At 48.8% G+C, this 18,325-nt stretch overlaps 1 protein-coding gene across 2 annotated transcripts in view; it reads left to right on the top strand.

The window, feature by feature from the left end:
- Window positions 1-18,325, top strand: part of LOC144109520 (uncharacterized) — a 53,217-nt gene that overhangs the window by 13,781 nt on the left and 21,111 nt on the right. For both annotated transcript variants that reach the window (XM_077642344.1, XM_077642345.1), the window contains exons 4-5: window positions 19-192; window positions 11,943-12,072. In XM_077642344.1, coding sequence (XP_077498470.1) covers window positions 19-192; window positions 11,943-12,072 — 304 coding nt within the window. The remainder of the gene's footprint in view (window positions 1-18; window positions 193-11,942; window positions 12,073-18,325) is intronic.

Here is an 18,325-nt window from a genome sequence, read left to right on the forward strand (position 1 = left end):
TGAAGCTCTTTTCTTTAGATTTATCTAGGCGAGATCATCTGCTCCATAGGGCGCATCGCAGACGCATATGCAAAGGCACCAAAGAACCAAACGTACAACTTGGTCCACAGAAACTGTCAGACCTGGCTCACCAGTTTACTCCAGCAGCTGGGAATCACCCTTCCAGACGGTGTTATCTGCTTGAAAGAACTGGTAAGGAATTATTCTTCCCAATACCTACCAGATGTTTGGATTCATTATTTATTCAGTGGAGTTGGCATGAATGCCATCCCTTAATTTACTGGTGCTTAAGTGCTCATTACGCCCAAAACGAGTCCTCAGTAGATCCTGTAAAAGCATGATCAGTGACTACACACAAATATATATATATATATATATATATATATATATATATATATATATATATATATATATATATATATATATATATATATATATATATATATATATATATATATATATAAACAAAGCGAGCAAGAAGTGGACTCCGTGCTCATGAACTGCCATTTCGCTGCATATGTGTCACCGGAAAAGGCAATGAACACTAGCGAGGGTGCTTCAGAGAAAAACAAACTGTTATAAAACAAATTAATCTCAGTTTTATGTGTATCCACCCATTACAACGACACGCTGTCTTAACGAGTTTGCCTGTTATCTATAGATGGAATCATTAACGCATCAACATGTGTGGGGAACGTGACTCGCAGAGGAGAATGCGTGTTGAGTATCGAGAGGAGAGAAATAATAGAAAAAAGCATCCAGGTGTGTCAGAGAATCAGAATAGGATACCTGCTGCGAAATGGTCACAACTTGCGCAAGACATGCCTAATGGCTCATCGATATTAAATGGAAGGGAATTTGTTGCAACAAAGTACAACATAGCTTTTCGTGATGGGAATGGGATCACAGTGTTACGCAGTATATGGGCGCTGGTTTATCTTTTTATTTTTTGTTTCTACAGAAAGTGGCAGCCGAGACAAAAGGCTGGAAAACCTGACGGTGGTGGGGGTGAAAATCATTTATTTAGGTTTATATACAGAGAGGCGTTCGGGGAGAGGCCCCTAGTGGGTCTCGCCCATTAGCGAATGCAACGAATGGGAAATGGTTATTAATTTTGAGAAAACAGTTTTTCTCTGCATCAGTAAAAAGACTACGCAACTTAATTTTACATACAAAATAAATAACAATGTCATCAGAGATGTAAAAGAATATAAAATCAAGGTGTCAAAATAACGTCACGGCTCAAATGGACGAAACACATCGATAATATGTGTTCCTCCGCCCGCAAAAAATTAGAACTTCTCAAGTTTCCTATGGGCGGTTGCCCTAGTGCCTAAGACTGAAGACATGAAAAACAATTGTAAGGCCAATTCTCGAATATGCCTGCATTGTATGGGACCCCTACACCACAGATGACACCAAAAAACTAGAAAAAAATGAAACGTCTTGCAGCTCGCTTTATTTTCAACCGTTACAGGCGCCTGGATTCTCCTTCCGCCATGCTGAAACTTGCTGACTTAGAACCACTTGCAAATAGAAGAAAGAAAGCCCGTCTCAATTTCCTTCATTCATTATACTTTCCTCGACTTGGTATTCGACCCGAAAATCACATCGCTAGTGATTCTAGACGAGCCTCGCGCCGCAAGCATACCCTTAGCCTGGAACCTTTTTTAGCCCGCACGAATACATACAAGTTTTCCTTTTCTTTTTTTCAAGAACAGTTTCTGAATGAAATGCTCTACCGCAGAACTCTCCGTTGCTTTCCAATCGTTCTTGATATGTTCTCTGCTGGCTTAGTAGCTGCACTGTAACCGCATTTTCAATTGTGTTTTTACATTGTTTATTTTGTGGCATATATATTCTTTGGTACTATCGTACTTGCTTTGCTTTTCCCCTGTATGTATTTCCTCTCCTGCTTGGACACACAGCATGTTCGCAGTATTCAATAAATAAATACAAGGCGGAGTCCCTCATTCCGGGACCCCGTTGGTCCTGACCGCTGCGGAGATCCGCCGAACCAGGGCCTGTTGGGCCAATAGTTCCTGGCAGCTGGGCAGAGCCGCCTCCCAGAGGTGGTATTGCTCCCATGGATGGAATGATGGATGGAAAAACTTTATTTTCGTCAGAGAGCATGTGTGGACGATTCCGTGTCAGATGGCCATCAACCCATGGCTGACGGCGACCTGGGTGGCCCACTCCACGGCCCTGGTCTGGACGACCGGGTCTGAGCTGGCCAACACGGCCTCCCACTGCTCGAGGGAAGGATCACGCATAATGTCCGCCGGTGGCGGTGCTATGCTACAGCTCCATAATATGTGGTCATAGGTTGCCAATTCGTGACACCATTTGCACTCCGGCGGAATGTCCGGGTAGATTTTGCTCAATACGTATGGGTTGAAGAAACATCTAGTCTGCAATCGTCGCCAGACGCATTCCTGCGCCTTCACCAATTGCTTGTCCGGGGGTGGGTAAATCCTCCGCTCAAGTCTGAAATGATTAGTAATGTCATGAAAGGATACCAGCCCATCTCTCGTGGACCTTCCCGGGACGTCCAGCTCACCTACTCGGCTGACGAAACCTCGAGAATTCATGTGAGCCGTCTCGTTCCCAGGGTTCCCAGAGTGTGCAGATACCCAGACAATTTCCGTCTCCGTAATCCCTCGCTCCGTGGCCCGATTCAGCAACCGCGCCCAGTCCTCTCGGGTAGGGGAAGGGGTGGTGAGGGGGAGGGAAGGATTTTGCCTGCATGCCCAAACCATGTGAAAGGTGTCGGCCACTTCCTCAGACAGTGAGCAGCAGCCGTCAAAAGAATAGTCAGTGCTTGAGAACCGACGGGCACAGCAGGATGTTTGTAAAGAGCCTAAGGATAGTTCCTTCGTCAGCTTTACCTAGTCCCTTCATAGGAACCTGGTAGCGCCGGTGTTCGACACGATAGTGCTTAGTAATGTCTTTAAAAGAAAGAAGAGGGCTGTTATCTGGGATAAGGTCTTCCCATGGGTATGTGCCATTTTGTGAGGGGAACAACAACAAGGTCCTCCCAAGAAACGCCTCGTGCCCAGTAAGTGAGTGCGCGGGCTGCCTCATGGGCGGCTTCGTTACCTGGCATGCCTTGGTGGCCGGGGACCCATATGATCGAGCGATGAGTTGGATCGCAGTCGCGAGTACAGTGGCGAAGAATTGGGTGAGCAAGTGGAGTGATCCAACCGAAATCAAAGTTACGACAGGCGCCGCGAGAGTGTATGAGGATGAATTTAGAGCCGGTAGGGAGGCTGCATGAGAGGGCGATCGCTATCTCCTCCGCATGAGTTGGCTGGGCGCTGACTTCGGCACCCTAGCAGTTTGACAGAGAAGACGAGTGAAATGATAGTAGCAAAACATACATCACAGCACAATTAGTACACACATGTGTAGAAATGTTGTACACACGCAAGAGCTGCCGAAGCACAGATTATAGGGCAAGAGTCAAAGGACCAATATAATCGCAATTATATATACAAGCAAGATCAATTGCACGCATGCAATAATAAAATGCCGCCGTAGGTGATCGGTGCCTAACTGGCACTCACAAACAGTCACCTGAAAGAAGTTTTAGAGTGAACAAAATTCAACATTATTGGCAATGAGGCATTGTTTAATGTTTCATTTAAATGTAACATTGCTGACAGAAAAGTCAATGTACCGACTGAACCTATAGAGAACAGAGGGAAGTTGGAAAATTTGTATTTGTTTGCCATAGTTTGTTCGAACCTTAGGAATAAACTTTCTGTGGATTCGAAGGTCATATCCTGCTGAGTTGTTATCAGAAATTTCTGCATGCAATTTCTGCTGATGGATGTGCTGTAACAAATGAAAGTGACAAACCTGATTGGCTTTAAGCATACTGTGCTTTCGGAATAGCGGTGCAGTATGGGGACATTGTGGGTTTCCGTAGTATATCCTTCAATTGCTCTCAGCAATTGAAGGCTCCGCAGTTGAGCCGGTTGAGGTTTTTATGTGTTGTTGTACCCCAAATAAGGATGCAGTATGTAAGTCGCGAATAAAAGATTGCATAGTATAATAGACGCTTGACAAATACAGGTACTAAACAAGCGATTTTATACAGACAACCGGCTGTTTTACTTAGATCAATAGCTAGATTGGCAATATGAGTGTTCTAAGGAAGAGGCAAACACCGAGAAATTCTTGATCAGCCACTTGTTTTAGTTGTGTATTTTCATATCTGACAATTAAAACATACCGTTCAGGAGTATGAATTGTTCGGAATATAATATAATTTGTTTTAGATAGATTTATATTGAGTTTATTAATCTGCAGCCAAATATGTAACTTTCTAAGAATTTACGAATTGTTCTAGGCCCCGCCGCGGTGGCTCAGTGGCTAGGGCGCTCGACTACTGATCCGGAGTTCCCGGGTTCGAACCCGACCGCGGCGGCTGCGTTTTTATGGAGGAAAAACGCTAAGGCGCCCGTGTGTTGTGCGATGTCAGTGCACGTTAAAGATCCCCAGGTGGTCGAAATTATTCCGGAGCCCTCCATTACGGCACCTATTCTTCCTTTCTTCTTTTCCTCCCTCCTTTATCCCTTCCCTTACGGCGCAGTTCAGGTGTCCAAAGATATATGAGACAGATACTGCGCCATTTTCCTTTCCCCAAAAACCAATTATTATTATTATTATTGTTCTAGAGTGGGCAGCGAACGGTCCGTGAAAAATACAGTGGTGCGATCTGCATACACTATCAGATCGGGGGATTCTGGTACCAGACAGATGTCATTAACGTATATAATAAACAAGAGGGGTCCTAATATAGATCCCTGAGGAACACCCTGCGTGAGAACTACTTTGTCAGAACAGAAAATATTCACCGCGACATACTGTAATCTATTACTTAAATAACTCATCAGGAGATTATAAGCTATTCCTCTCACACCATAGGCAGAAAGCTTTCGCAGGAGGATGTCATGTTGAACTCGGTCAAATGCTTCGCGAAAGTCTAAAAATAGTCCAAATGTGTATCTACGGTGTTCAATATTTTCAATAAATCTGTCTTTGGCGGTTTTAAATGCTTGTTCTGTAGAACTGCCTTTCATGAATACATACCGAGAGGGAGTTAACACATTATACTTTGAAAAAAAAAGCGTTTAGTCTACAGTTTATAATACTTTAAATACTCTAGATAGTACCGGCAAAAGAGAGATTGGGCGGTAATTCTAAATTTCATTTCTGTCTCCACCTTTAAAGACAGGGCGTACACGGGCTATCTTCAGGTCATTTGGAGATACACCACTTTGTAACATTATATTGATGGTATACGCCAAAATGTCATACTCTGCGCTTGACACATATTTTAATGGAATGACTTTTATATCGTCATGTCCTGCGGATACTTTGTTTTTTATGTTCTTAATCAAGCTATTAACTTTGTGTGCGGTTACAATTGCGAATACCATGGAGTTAGGTAAGCGGCTACCGAGATCACAGCGAACATCATTTGACCCCGATACATTGGTACATGGATTTCCAACATTAATAAAAAAACTATTCATGGCATTTACCATTTAAAGCCATAAAGTATACCATTGGCAGTTGAAATTTCGCTTACTTCAGCAACATTTTTAATTTCTATAATGTGGTTGATCTCTCGCAAATTTTTGTACCATCACTGCATATCAGGGAAAATCTCTTGGTATTATTCGTCTTTGCACGTCTAAGATCGGTATTTAGGCTAGTTATAAACTTCCCAAATTCCTCAAAAAGCAGGGGGTCGCGTGTTTGCACAAAGTCGTGATACATCTTATTTTTCCTTTGGATGTTTTTATGCAATGTTTTATTCATCCAGGGTTTTCTGTACTTTTTCTGGTTATGGGTCGAAACATGAATGGAGAAAGCGTCATACTGAATGCACTAGTACTGCAAGTACTTACTGAGGAAGGTAGTGTACGCCAAAATAGCTTCGGCTAACTCATAAATTTGATCCTCGTTACTAGTCTCAATCAAATTCCTAAATCTATTGAGCGATTCTTCATTAATGTCTCGGAATTCATATTTCAATTCATTATGGACGCTTTTCCTACGCACAGTAGGAATGAAAGAGAAAACAAGTTTCACTGATGTTTGCAGAGAATACATCAGATACAGTGTCACTGGATGTCACTCTTGTAACGCAGATATCTAATAGTGTAGGTGTTGCAGCTGTTATCCTAGTGGGAACAGTTATATGATGTAAACAAGCATGGGAATAAATTAAACTGCAGAATTCGCGAGAGTGTTCATCGTCTACCTCTAGGTTTATATTCATGGCACCCATTAGAACAAACGTTTTCTTTTTTTTTGGTAGAATTGACATGTGAAAAGAAACGCTCAAGAAAATCAAAGAAATGCACCTTATTGCCTGCAGGCGGCCTATATATGTCTGCAACGGTGACATGTAGCAGGGCGGCGGTGAGACAATCGACACTCGGGAAAAAGATAGTAAGTTCATCAATGACACAATGGGAATAAAAATCTTCAGCATACACTGCTATACCTCTTCCTCTGCGTCTGGTCTCAAGCCATTGTACTTATAATCAACCAAATGAAAATGGGCTTCATGCGATTTTATCCAAGTTTCAGTCATAATAACTGCATCAAAAATTTACATTCAAAGCAGAGAAAAAGTGCTCAAGTTGCTCGCTCTTATTTCTTACAAAGCGTACATTTAAATCACTAGTACAAAATCTTATGTCTGCTGCGCTGAAACTGGTGTTGAAACCTGCGTTGTCGTAGTAAGCGTAGTTGGGCTGATAAGCCATGATGAAATCTAGCACATTCTAAAGGAGTCAAGTAACTGTTACACAGCAAGTACGCGCATTGAGCGCGCCATGCTTCCCTGCAACACAGACAGACGCTCGGGATAGAAAAGCCTTTATTCGTACTGATCAGCCAGCTTGTATAGCGTGACCGGTCGAGAGTGGGGGGAGGAAGGAAAGAGGGAAAACTTGAGAGACATGCGCTTGGCGTTCGCCACAGTGATAAGGCAGAGCGTTTACAACATTTCTCTTCCCTTAATGCTAAATTCGCTGCATTGGCTTCTTTTGGCGCGTGTAACGTCGCAGTAACCGCAGCGTGCGTGGTGGCTGCGCCGATGCAGTCTCTTCCTGTTGCTGCCGCTGCGGGTGGTCTTTCTTCTTGCGCTGCTGACGAATTCGCCGGTGATGTAGCCACTGGAGGTTGGGTATCTGCTCGAGGCATCGCGCGCTCCACTCCTTTGTCGTGCGAGACCGGCGATGGCGTCTCTGCATGCACACCGTTGTCTTCCGCTGGGTCGTGATCCAGCGCACGTGGGGGAGTTGTGTGTCAAACACGCGCGTGGTCGACGTGACGCCTGATCGGTCCGGCTGGTGTCTTGACGGTGACCATTCGTGATCCTCCAGTAGAAGTGACTGTTCCAGGGAGCCATTTTTTGCCTACGCCAAAGTTACGTGTATACACTGCAGCTACCGGTAGAGGTGGTGACCATTCATCTGGCTCCGAGACGGAATCTGTAACAATGGGAGGGAAACATGTGTCCAGACGAGACCGGAGACGATAGCTAAGAAGCGCCCCTGAAGGAGACTTGCCCGAGCTGTTAGGCATCCTTCTGTAATTAAAAAGCAGTCTGGAAATGTGGGTATCTAATATTCTGGCCCCCATCTTCTTGAGGCCATCATTTATCGTTTTGACTGCTCTTTCAGCCATCCCATTAGACTGTGGGTGAAACAAAGCTGTTGAAAGATGCGTTATATTATTCTTTTTCATGAAGGTAGCGAATTCATGACTGGCGAACTGAGTTCCGTTGTCAGAGACCACAGTCCTTGGAATGCCACACCTGCTAAATATCTGGCGCAAGCAATTCACTGTAGTTGTGGCAGTAGCTTGTTGCATAGGGAGTGCCTCAATCCACTTGCTGTGCCCATCCAATACAACGAGAAGCATGCTTCCCGCAAATGGCCCCGCGAAATCTACATGTATCCTGGACCACGGTTCTCGAGCAGTCTTTCAGCTCTGGTGGTGCTGCGGCTGGCATGGGAAAGCTTTGGACACAGTCCTTACATGTTTCTGCTAGTTGTTCTCTGTCGCGGCCCAATCCTGGCCACCAAAATGATGATCTGGCAACTGCTTTCATTGCTGAGGACCCCTGGTGTGTTTCGTGCAGTAGGTTGAAAACACGATGTCGTGCTTCCTTCGGCACTATTACGCGGTGCCCCCAGTACACCAGTCCGTGGGCCTTGCCTTGACCACGGCCTTGCCTTTATCGAAACATGGAATAATACGGTGACCATTCGTACGGTGATCATCATACATCTCATCATCTATACATCATCATCATCATCTCTGATCATCTATACATCTTGCAGTTGACGGCCAGCCATACTTTGTCCCCTGCGCGACCCTTTTCAGTTGCGGCCGGTCATTTGCAGTTAATTGCTTCAGTTCATCAACTGTCACTGTTCCGTCTTCGAATCCTGCTAGAGCAAGAATGTATGCAGGGGGATCGTCTCATTGCAACTCTATCGTAGGTGGTGACATTCGACCTAGGGCGTCGGCATGGAGAAGTTGCTTACCCGGCGAGTACTGGAGCTTGTAACGGAAACCTCCAAGGAACAGAGACTAACGTTGTATGCGAGCAGCTGCCAGCGATGCGGTCGGTCGATCTGCCCTCAGCAATCCCAGGATAGGCTGGTGGTCGGTAACAATTTCGACCTCTTGACCTACGAGAAAATCCCGAAATTTTGTTGCGCCAAATACAAAGGTAAGGGCTTCGCGTTCGAGTTGAGAGTAATTCCTTTCAGCCTTTGCTAAGGTTCGCGAACGGAAGCAAATGGGCTTGTTCACTTTGCCATATGTGTGGAATAGCACGGCGCCAATCCCATGTTGCGACGCGTCACACTCCAGCTTGAGGTCTGCAGCCGGATGGAAATGGGCAAGTACTCTTGCCCGACGAAGGCCTCCTTTAGCTTGCATAGATGCTGTCTCCTTTTCGGTTGCCCAAATCCATCGTGTGTTCTTCTCTAGCGGCTTGTACAAAGGTGCAAGGACACATGATAAATTCGGCTTGAACTTTGCGTAAAATGTAATCCTGCCCAAAAATGCGCGCAGCTCCTGGAAATTTTGCTGACAAGGAGCTTGCATGATTGCTTCCATAGGCTGCTCTGTCGGGTGTAAACCCTCACGGTCAATTTGTTGACCTAAGTAGAAAACAGACGCCTGGCGAAATTTACATTTGTCCAGTCTGAGCTTAACCACGTGCTCACGTGCTCCTGTGGAGACGCTGGAGCACAAGCCTTAATGTATCGGTGCCGCCGTGTTTTTCCGATATCCGTAAATCGTCGAGGTAAGCCTGGACGCCTGATAGGCCTTGCAATACAGTGTCGATTTTCCGTTGAAAAATTGTAGGCGTGGAAGCTATATTGAAAGGCAAGCGGTTGTTGCAGAACAACCCCCGGTGCGTATTGATAACGAACAGTTTCTTGGACTGGTCATCGAGAGGGATCTGACTATAGGCGTCACGCAGGCTCAGCGTGCTGAATTGGTCGCCGCCATTGAAGGACGCAAATATGTCATCAATAACAGGCAGCGGGTGTTGCTCCGGCTCGCATGCAGGGTTTAGGGTTACTTTGAAACCTGCGCAGATTCGAACGGTGCCATCCTTTTTCAGTACTGGCACAATTGGTGTAGCCCACTCTGCGTGTGTTACAGGGGCAGCACTCCGATGGTTTCAAGCCTCTAATCTCTGTTGATACCTTGTCGCGCCAAGCAATCAAAGAACGGGTCTTACAGAATTTTGGTGTGGCTCCTTTAAGTTGCAGATAGACTGGTGGCCCGTATATCAGGCCCAATTCTGTGATGAAAACGTCTTGGAAATCCGGGATCACGTCGTCCACAGTAATGCACAGTTCTTCCCGAAGCTCTCCCTCAGCTTCGCCCCGATGTTGAGGACTGACGACCCGGCGTTGCTGAGTTTTGATATCAAGTCCCGTCCACAGAGGCTTGGTCCTGAGCAGTCGATAACAAGTAATGAGCCCTCGGCGATAGTCCCGTTGTACGGGACAGGCATATCCAACTGCCCCAGTACTGGCAAGGTCCCTAGGTAGCAGGAAAGTATTAGGTGGCATGGTGACAACGGTGGCCACTGTTTCTTGTGCTGCTCAAAAAGTTGCCTAGGCACTAACACGTTTTGGCGGGCTAGTTGGTTAAGCATCTTGAACAAACAGCGCGAACAAAGACGAGCGGTGGCACCAGTTTTCTCTTCTGTAGTCTGTAGTTCACAACGATTTCGGAATAGGTTATAGCGCGCGCTCGTCCAGGTTCCGACAGTGCGGCGGTTCCACGGCTACTCGGAAGCAGAGAATATGGGAATGCGCCGACTACCCCGGAGTTGACGAAGATATTGATAGCAGAGAAAGCTGGGAAGGCCTGCTGTGCAGCGAAGAGCCCGCTCGGCAGAAACAAGCTAATCCGCCTGGCGGCTGATTCCGCGAAGAGATAAAAACTCTTTGTTAGCTTTTATTCACAGAGGCTCCGGTCCCCGCCCTCCAGGCGTGCGTGCCGGGGGCGGTGAGTAGTAAAGGGCCTCCATTTCCGGTGGAAATAAAAGCTGTCGTGCACCCATCCATCCAGTCAAGATTTCCAACACGTGAAGATGTCGCGACTTGACTTTCGTTGCCTGCGCACTAGCGGCGTCGTTGGTTCCACCGTTTTCTGAAGCTGCTGATGGGTCGAACATGCATGGCGAAACTGTTCAATACTGATTGAATTATCCATAATATCCAAAACGTAATCCGTAAAAGCCAGCTGAAGCAACGCGCTACGCAGCAACGCCATCGGTGCTGGCCGGATATCCCCGTGGATGACGTCACGACGGTCCCGACCAATCGCGGGCAAGAGTGGCGTTCGCTCGGCGCCCTAAAGGCGATGGGGCGCGTTTTCTTCTAAAAAACAGCTTTTTGCGTTTATTTCCGCTCTTTTTGAAGGAGATATTCTGTTTCAGCGAACTAAAAGCTATAAAATGACGTAGAGAACTCATTTTTTTCGAAAAGTGCTTCAGCTTCTCTTTAAGCAGCGCGAAACACAGGACGTAGAGAAAGAAACACGAGACGACACGAGCGCTCGTGCTGTCTCGTGTTTATTCCTCTACGTCCTGTGTTTCGCGCTGCTTAAAGCTTAGTCAGTGCCCGTCCTGTGGTACGTTTTCTTTGTGCCCTCATCTCGTAGCGCTGGGTCAACAGTTCTAAGCAATAAACCAACTAGGCCAGACCAGAATCCTCATCTGTAATGGTTTTATTCGCAGGACATGGACGCCGAAGCTTGCAATGATGCCCTTCAGCTTACACTCCAAGTTGACATTAATACAATAGGAAACAGTGCTACGCTCGTAAAGAAGCTACGAGATGTGTCTTTCTTCCACAATGTGTTAGTTTTTTTCATGGCGTTCTCAGTGAAACAGTCGTCTAAATCAGTGTTTCGGCGTCCTCCTAAAAACATGGCTGACATATAGTTTTCTGCATTTCAATATAAGGCAGAGTTTTGAAGAAGGAATAAATAAATGTGTTGCTAAAGGCTGCCGTCACAATGTAGAGGGCAAATAGAGACTATAAACTCGAGGACAGAAGGAAGTGAGCCGCCGCGATGGCTCAGTAGTTATGGTGCTCGGCTGCTGACCCGAAAGACACGGGTTTGATCCCGGCCGCGGTGGTCGCATTTCGATGGAGACGAAATTCCAGAGGCCGGTATACTGTGCGATGTCAGTGCACGTTAAAGAACCTCAGGTGGTCGAAATTTCCGGAGCCCTTTACTACAGCGTCATTCATAACCGAAGTAGCGTTGAGAAGTTAAAATCCCATAAACTATAAACCATGAACCATAAACAAGAAGGAAGTGGAAATGCATTAGGCAAGAAAGGGCGTTTTTCTATTTACTTCTCCCAGATATCGTCGCGATTGGGTTTCCTAGGCAGTAACCATGAAGAACTGCCAGCGCAACCGGCCCGCGACCAAACAAGCACGTTGGGACTGGGGAGCAATGCACAGCGCGCTGCTCCTGAGCGTCGTCTGCATGGTAAGCCCCTCACGCCAGCAACGCAGCTAATGAGCCCAATAATGGAAATGTACTGGGAAATGCTGTTCCTATATTGCCGCGAATATCTGCAGTGTTTGTTCGTTTTTCAAATCTGCCGCGACACCACTTTATCGCTTTGTTTGCGACGCAAGACGCGACTAGATTTATCTCGATTGATCGCAGCCAGGCAAAGCTGATTCTACGTTGTTCCGGAATGTTCTAGTAACTTTGCGCCCTTTATCTCGAATGTTCGCTATCAGCTTTAAATTGAGCACGGCCGACAGCGGCGGGCATTCTGTTCGACGACCGCCGAGCACGCTTGTCGCTTCGCCGCCGCCGAGTGATTCAGTCCATTTTGGGTGCAAGTCAGCCCAATAAACAGTTCTTTTACAAGACCCTTTCGTCCATCTTCATCGCTGCTTCGACTGCCGTCACCACTACGTGACATCTGGTGGAGGTGCGGGGTAGCCTTCCATGTTCCGGACGCCCCCTTCAAGTCGTGAAGCCAGCCCTGAGCGCTTCGCACCCGAGGACGAACCAGCAGCTCAGCGAGCCAGCCGACGTCTCCAGGGGGAGGAGCCTGAGTTTGGGAAACTGCCGGACCGCACCAGACAGCGAAAAGACGCTGCTACGAGCACCGCAACCTCGCCGAAGATGTCGACACCGATCATACTGCAGCAGCCGCGGGTGCCGCCAACTTTCAGTGGATCCCTAGTCGAAGACCCTGAAGAATGGTTGGACCAATTTGAGCGCGTGGCGTCATTCAACAAGTGCGATGATGCGGCTAAGATTGGACACGTTTTTTTCTCATTGGATGGCTCCGCACGCACGTGGTACGAAAACTACGAGTCGTCCCTTACGACATAGGAGCTATTCAAGAGAGAACTATTGAAGGTATTCACCAGTGTCATGAGGAAAGAAAGAGCCGAACGACTCCTCGAGTGCAGGATCCAGCTTCCGAATGAGCCCGTCCGCAGTTACGTCGAGGAGATGAAGCGCCTATTTCGCCGCGCCGATCCCGGGATGACCGAGGAAAATAAAGTTCAGTTTTTAATGCGCGGCGTAAAAGAACAACTCTTTGCAAGCCTCGTCCGCCAGCCGCCAAAAACAGTCGAGGAGTTTATGCAAGAAGTCTGCACGATTGAGAAGACCCTCGACGTTCGAGCTTGGCAGTACAATCGCCCTTCCTCTGCCTGTGCAATCCGTTCGGACACGCCGGCCACCACCAGCGACAGCTTGCGGGAACTTTTCCGCGAAATCGTCCGAGAGGAGCTACGCCGATTACTGCCATCTTCCCCACAGCCACAAGAAGCGACTCTGATGGATGTGGTACGGGAAGAAGTGCAACAGGCACTTGGCACCCCGACGGCCACAGAACCCCAGGCCATGACCTACGCCGCTGCAGTAAGTACTGCTCAGCCCCAGCGACAACCCCCACGTCCTCCCCGAGATGAGCCAATCGTTCCACAACGCCGCCTCCCAGCCCCCGCCCCCCCAGCCTATGACCGACGCTCAAGCCCCAGGAAATGCGACGCCTGGAGGACTTCCGACAACCGGCCGTTGTGCTTCCATTGCGGTGAGGCCGGCCATATTCTTCGTCACTGCCCGTACCGACGTATCGGTCTTCGAGGATTTGCCGTTAACGCCCCCCGACCACGCTTCGGACAACGTCTGCACGAAATCGACGAGTACCTGCGTCGAGAAGAGTACACGCCGAACCGCTTTTCGCGCTCACCATCGCCGTCAACCTCGCGCTTTGCGTCGCCACGCCGCAGCTACGCAGCCGCGGTACGAGGAAGGTCTCCCAGCCCCCGTAGGGGAAACTAAAGGCAGCAACCTCTGGAGGTGAGGTTGCTCACGAGCTAAACGCCGAAGATCCTCCACCGACCACGTCCCATGAAGACGATGCACCCGCGATGCCGCATGAAGAACCGACACTCGCTGCACCGACGCCGCATACAATGAGAACCTCGACCACGACGCAAGCTACCTTGAAATCAACGCCGCCACCCAGAGGAGCTTCGACCACACGCCCAACCCGTGACTCGCATACGCGACGAAGCCGTGACCCGACGCCGAGAGCGACATGCAATGCAAGAGCCAGGACCTCCGACCTAGAAGTGACTATCGACGGCCGGAAAGTCACCGCTCTAGTCGACACAGGAGCCGATTACTCGGTGATGAATGGAACATTCGCTGCGCAGCTCAGAAAAGTCACAACGGCTTGGGACGGCCCACAAATTCGCACCGCTGGGGGCCACCTCATTACGCCATCAGGACGATGCACAGCGCGAGTGACTGTAAAAGGACATACCTATCCTGCGACCTTTGTTGTGCTACCGCAATGCTCCCGCGAAGTGATCTTGGGTATGGATTTCCTTAATGAGCATCAGGCGATCATCGACCTGCGATCCAAGCTGATCACGCTTTCGACGGACGAAGCCATCGCTTCGATGAAAACTCGGGAAAATCACGTTGCCCTAAGTGTCCTGGAGGAAGAAGTGAGCGTCCCACCCCGTTCAAGCGTTATCGTGACCGTACGCGCCACGAAAGCCATAAACACTGAAGCCATCATCGAGGGGAACATGCAGTTGCTACTAGACCGAGGAATCAGCATCGCAAGAGGCATCGCACATTTCCGCAATGGCCAGGCCGAAGTACTGCTGACTAACTTCAGCGAAGAATACCGGCATATTAACAGAGGAACGACGATTGCTTTCTACGACGAAATATCTGACGTACGAGACTCCTTCGCCCTCTCCGACCCCTCCGCAGAAGATCCGCCTTACCAAGAGAACTCGCCCACTTTCGACATCAACCCAGCCCTGCACCGGAGCAGACAAGACCAGATCCGCAATCTGCTTCAAAACTACAGTGAGTGCTTTTCGACATCGCCGAAGGTGCGACAGACGCCAATTGCCAAGCATCGCATTATAACGGATCAACACATCCGACCTCTCCGTCAAAGTCCCTATCGTGTGTCTCCGCGAGAACGACAAGCCATCCGGGACCAAGTCGAAGAAATGCTTCGCGACGACGTCATCCAGCCTTCAAACAGCCCATGGGCGGCACCGGTTGTTCTAGTGAGAAAGAAAGACGGCGCACTTCGATTCTGCGTGGATTACCGCCGCTTGAACAACATAACAAAGAAAGACGTCTACCCCCTCCCCCGCATCGACGACACACTGGACCGCCTCTGCAGCGCCAAATATTTCTCATCGATGGACCTCAAGAGCGGCTACTGGCAAATTGAGGTCGACGAAAGAGATCGCGAGAAGACAGCATTCATAACTCCGGATGGGCTGTTTGAGTTCAAGGTGATGCCATTTGCTCTCTGTTCCGCACCAGCGACGTTTCAGCGAGTAATGGATACAGTGCTGGCAGGCCTGAAGTGGCAAATTTGTCTGGTATATTTAGATGACGTCGTTGTCTTCGCCTCGAACTTTGAAGAGCTCCTCAAAAGACTTCGAACAGTACTAGACGCAATCATGTCGTCTGGCCTAACCTTGAAAGCAGAGAAATGCCACTTTGCCTACGAAGAGCTGCTGTTTCTAGGCCACATCGTTAGCAAGGAAGGAGTACGCCCAGACCCGCAGAAAACAGCTGCTATTGAACAGTTTCAACCGCCGGCCGATAAGAAAGCAGTGCGCAGATTTCTCGGACTATGCGCATATTACCGACGATTTGTGAAAAACTTTTCGCGCATCGCCGAGCCCCTGACCCAACTGACGAAGGCAGACGTGCCGTTTAAATGGGAAGCGCCGCAAGCAGAAGCCTTCAAGGAACTTCAGCGTCGTTTACAATCCCCACCGATCCTTGCGCATTTTGATGAAAACGCCGATACTGAAGTTCATACCGACGCAAGCAGCGTGGGACTAGGCGCCGTTCTCGTTCAAAAAAGTGACGGGCTGGAGAAGGTCATCGCATACGCTAGCCGTTCCCTTTCCAAGGCCGAGGCTAACTATTCGACCACTGAGAAGGAGTGCCTTGCCATCATCTGGGCTACGTCGAAATTCCGCCCCTACCTCTACGGACGGCCGTTCAAGGTGGTCAGCGACCACCACGCGCTCTGCTGGCTTGCCAATTTGAAGGATCCCTCTGGCCGACTCACTCAATGGAGTCTGCGTCTCCAGGAGTTTGACGTCACCGTCGTTTACAAGTCCGGACGCAAGCACACTGACGCCGATTGCCTCTCACGAGCCCCTGTAGATGCACCGCCGCTGGACGACGATGAGGACGCCTTCCTGGGACCCATCAGCGCAAGCTCTTTTGCTCAGCAGCAACGCTCGGACCCCAAACTAAAAGGCCTCATCGAGTACCTGGAAGGCAAGGTTTCTTCACCCCCTGCTTCATTCAAGCGAGGACTGTCTTCCTTCTGTTTGCAGAATGACGTCCTTGTGAAGAAGAACTTTACAGCGAACAAAACAGCCTACCTCCTTGTTGTACCTACTTGTCTCCGCGAAGAAGTTCTACAGGCTTCACACGACGAGCCGACAGCTGGACATCTCGGGTTTACTCGCACCCTCCGCCGCATTCAAGACAAGTATTACTGGCCCCGACTGTCTGCCGATGTCGCACACTATGTGAAAACATGCCGAGATTGTCAGCGACGAAAGACTCCTCCCACACGACCAGCAGGATTTCTGAACCCCATTGAACCTCCCTCAAGGCCCTTTCAGCAGATTGGCATGGACTTGCTTGGCCCTTTTCCAACGTCAACATCTGGAAATAAGTGGATCATCATAGCGACCGACTACCTGACCCGCTACGCCGAGGCGAAAGCCCTACCGAACGGAACAGCAGCAGAAGTGGCCAAATTTTTCGTGGAGTGCATTCTTCTTCGACACGGTGCCCCCGATGTGCTCATCACGGACAGAGGAACAGCATTTACGGCGGAACTCACGCAAGCCATCCTGCGCTACAGCCAAACCAGCCACCGGAGGACCACTGCATACCATCCGCAGACCAACGGACTGACCGAGCGCCTGAACAAAACCATCGCCGATATGCTCGCTATGTATGTCGATGCCGAACACAAAACCTGGGATTTCATCCTGCCTTACGTCGTCTTCGCCTACAACACCGCAGTGCAGGAGACCACCCAGATGACGCCTTTTAGGCTCGTCCATGGCAGGGATGCCACGACCACGCTAGACGCCATGCTGCCCAACGTTACAGAAGAAGAGAACGTCGACGTTGCCGCCTACCTTCAACGCGCAGAAGCAGCTCGAAGGCTTGCCCGATTACGGATCAAAGATCAGCAGCGGTCCGACGCCAGACGCTACAACCTACGAAGACGCAACGCGGAATACAAGCCAGGAGACCAAGTCTGGGTGTGGACGCCCATTCGCCGCCGTGGATGGAGTGAAAAGCTTTTGCGCCGCTATTTCGGCCCATACAAGGTTCTTCGTCGACTCGGTGAACTGGATTATGAAGTCATCCCTGACGCAATGACTGCATCCCAGCGACGCCGCGTACGACCAGAAGTTGTCGTAGTCCGTCTGAAGCCGTATTATGCGCGCTAAAGGCCGCTGCGTTTCCATGCTCTATTTTCGCAAGATCCGTTTTTTCCCTTACTAGTCGCATTATTTGTTTTATTGCATCGGGTCGATGCTTCTTTGAGAGGGGAGTAATGCCGCGAATATTTGCAGTGTTTGTTCGTTTTTCAAATCTGCCGCGACACCACTTTATCGCTTTGTTTGCGACGCAAGACGCGACTAGATTTATCTCGATTGATCGCAGCCAGGCAAAGCTGATTCTACGTTGTTCCGGAATGTTCTAGTAACTTTGCGCCCTTTATCTCGAATGTTCGCTATCAGCTTTAAATTGAGCACGGCCGACAGCGGCGGGCATTCTGTTCGACGACCGCCGAGCACGCTTGTCGCTTCGCCGCCGCCGAGTGATTCAGTCCATTTTGGGTGCAAGTCAGCCCAATAAACAGTTCTTTTACAAGACCCTTTCGTCCATCTTCATCGCTGCTTCGACTGCCGTCACCACTACGTGACAATATAAAGGACCAGAGTAAAACCATGCATTTCCAATATTGGACCCATTATCTGTGCTATTCGGGCTAGCGCTTGCTCTTAACAGCTGGTTTCAGTTGCTTCGTCTTTTCTTAAAAAAAATACAATTTGCTCCATGATTATTTAACTGGTACAGTAGCGCAGATGGTCGTCTTCATAGGGTCAGCATATTTATGAACCTTTAGTTGGCAATGTTCCAACGTTTTAAAATATGGAACTGAATTTTTCGT

The sequence above is a fragment of the Amblyomma americanum genome, chromosome 11 (assembly GCF_052857255.1).
Source record: "Amblyomma americanum isolate KBUSLIRL-KWMA chromosome 11, ASM5285725v1, whole genome shotgun sequence".
Lineage (NCBI taxonomy): Eukaryota > Metazoa > Arthropoda > Arachnida > Ixodida > Ixodidae > Amblyomma > Amblyomma americanum.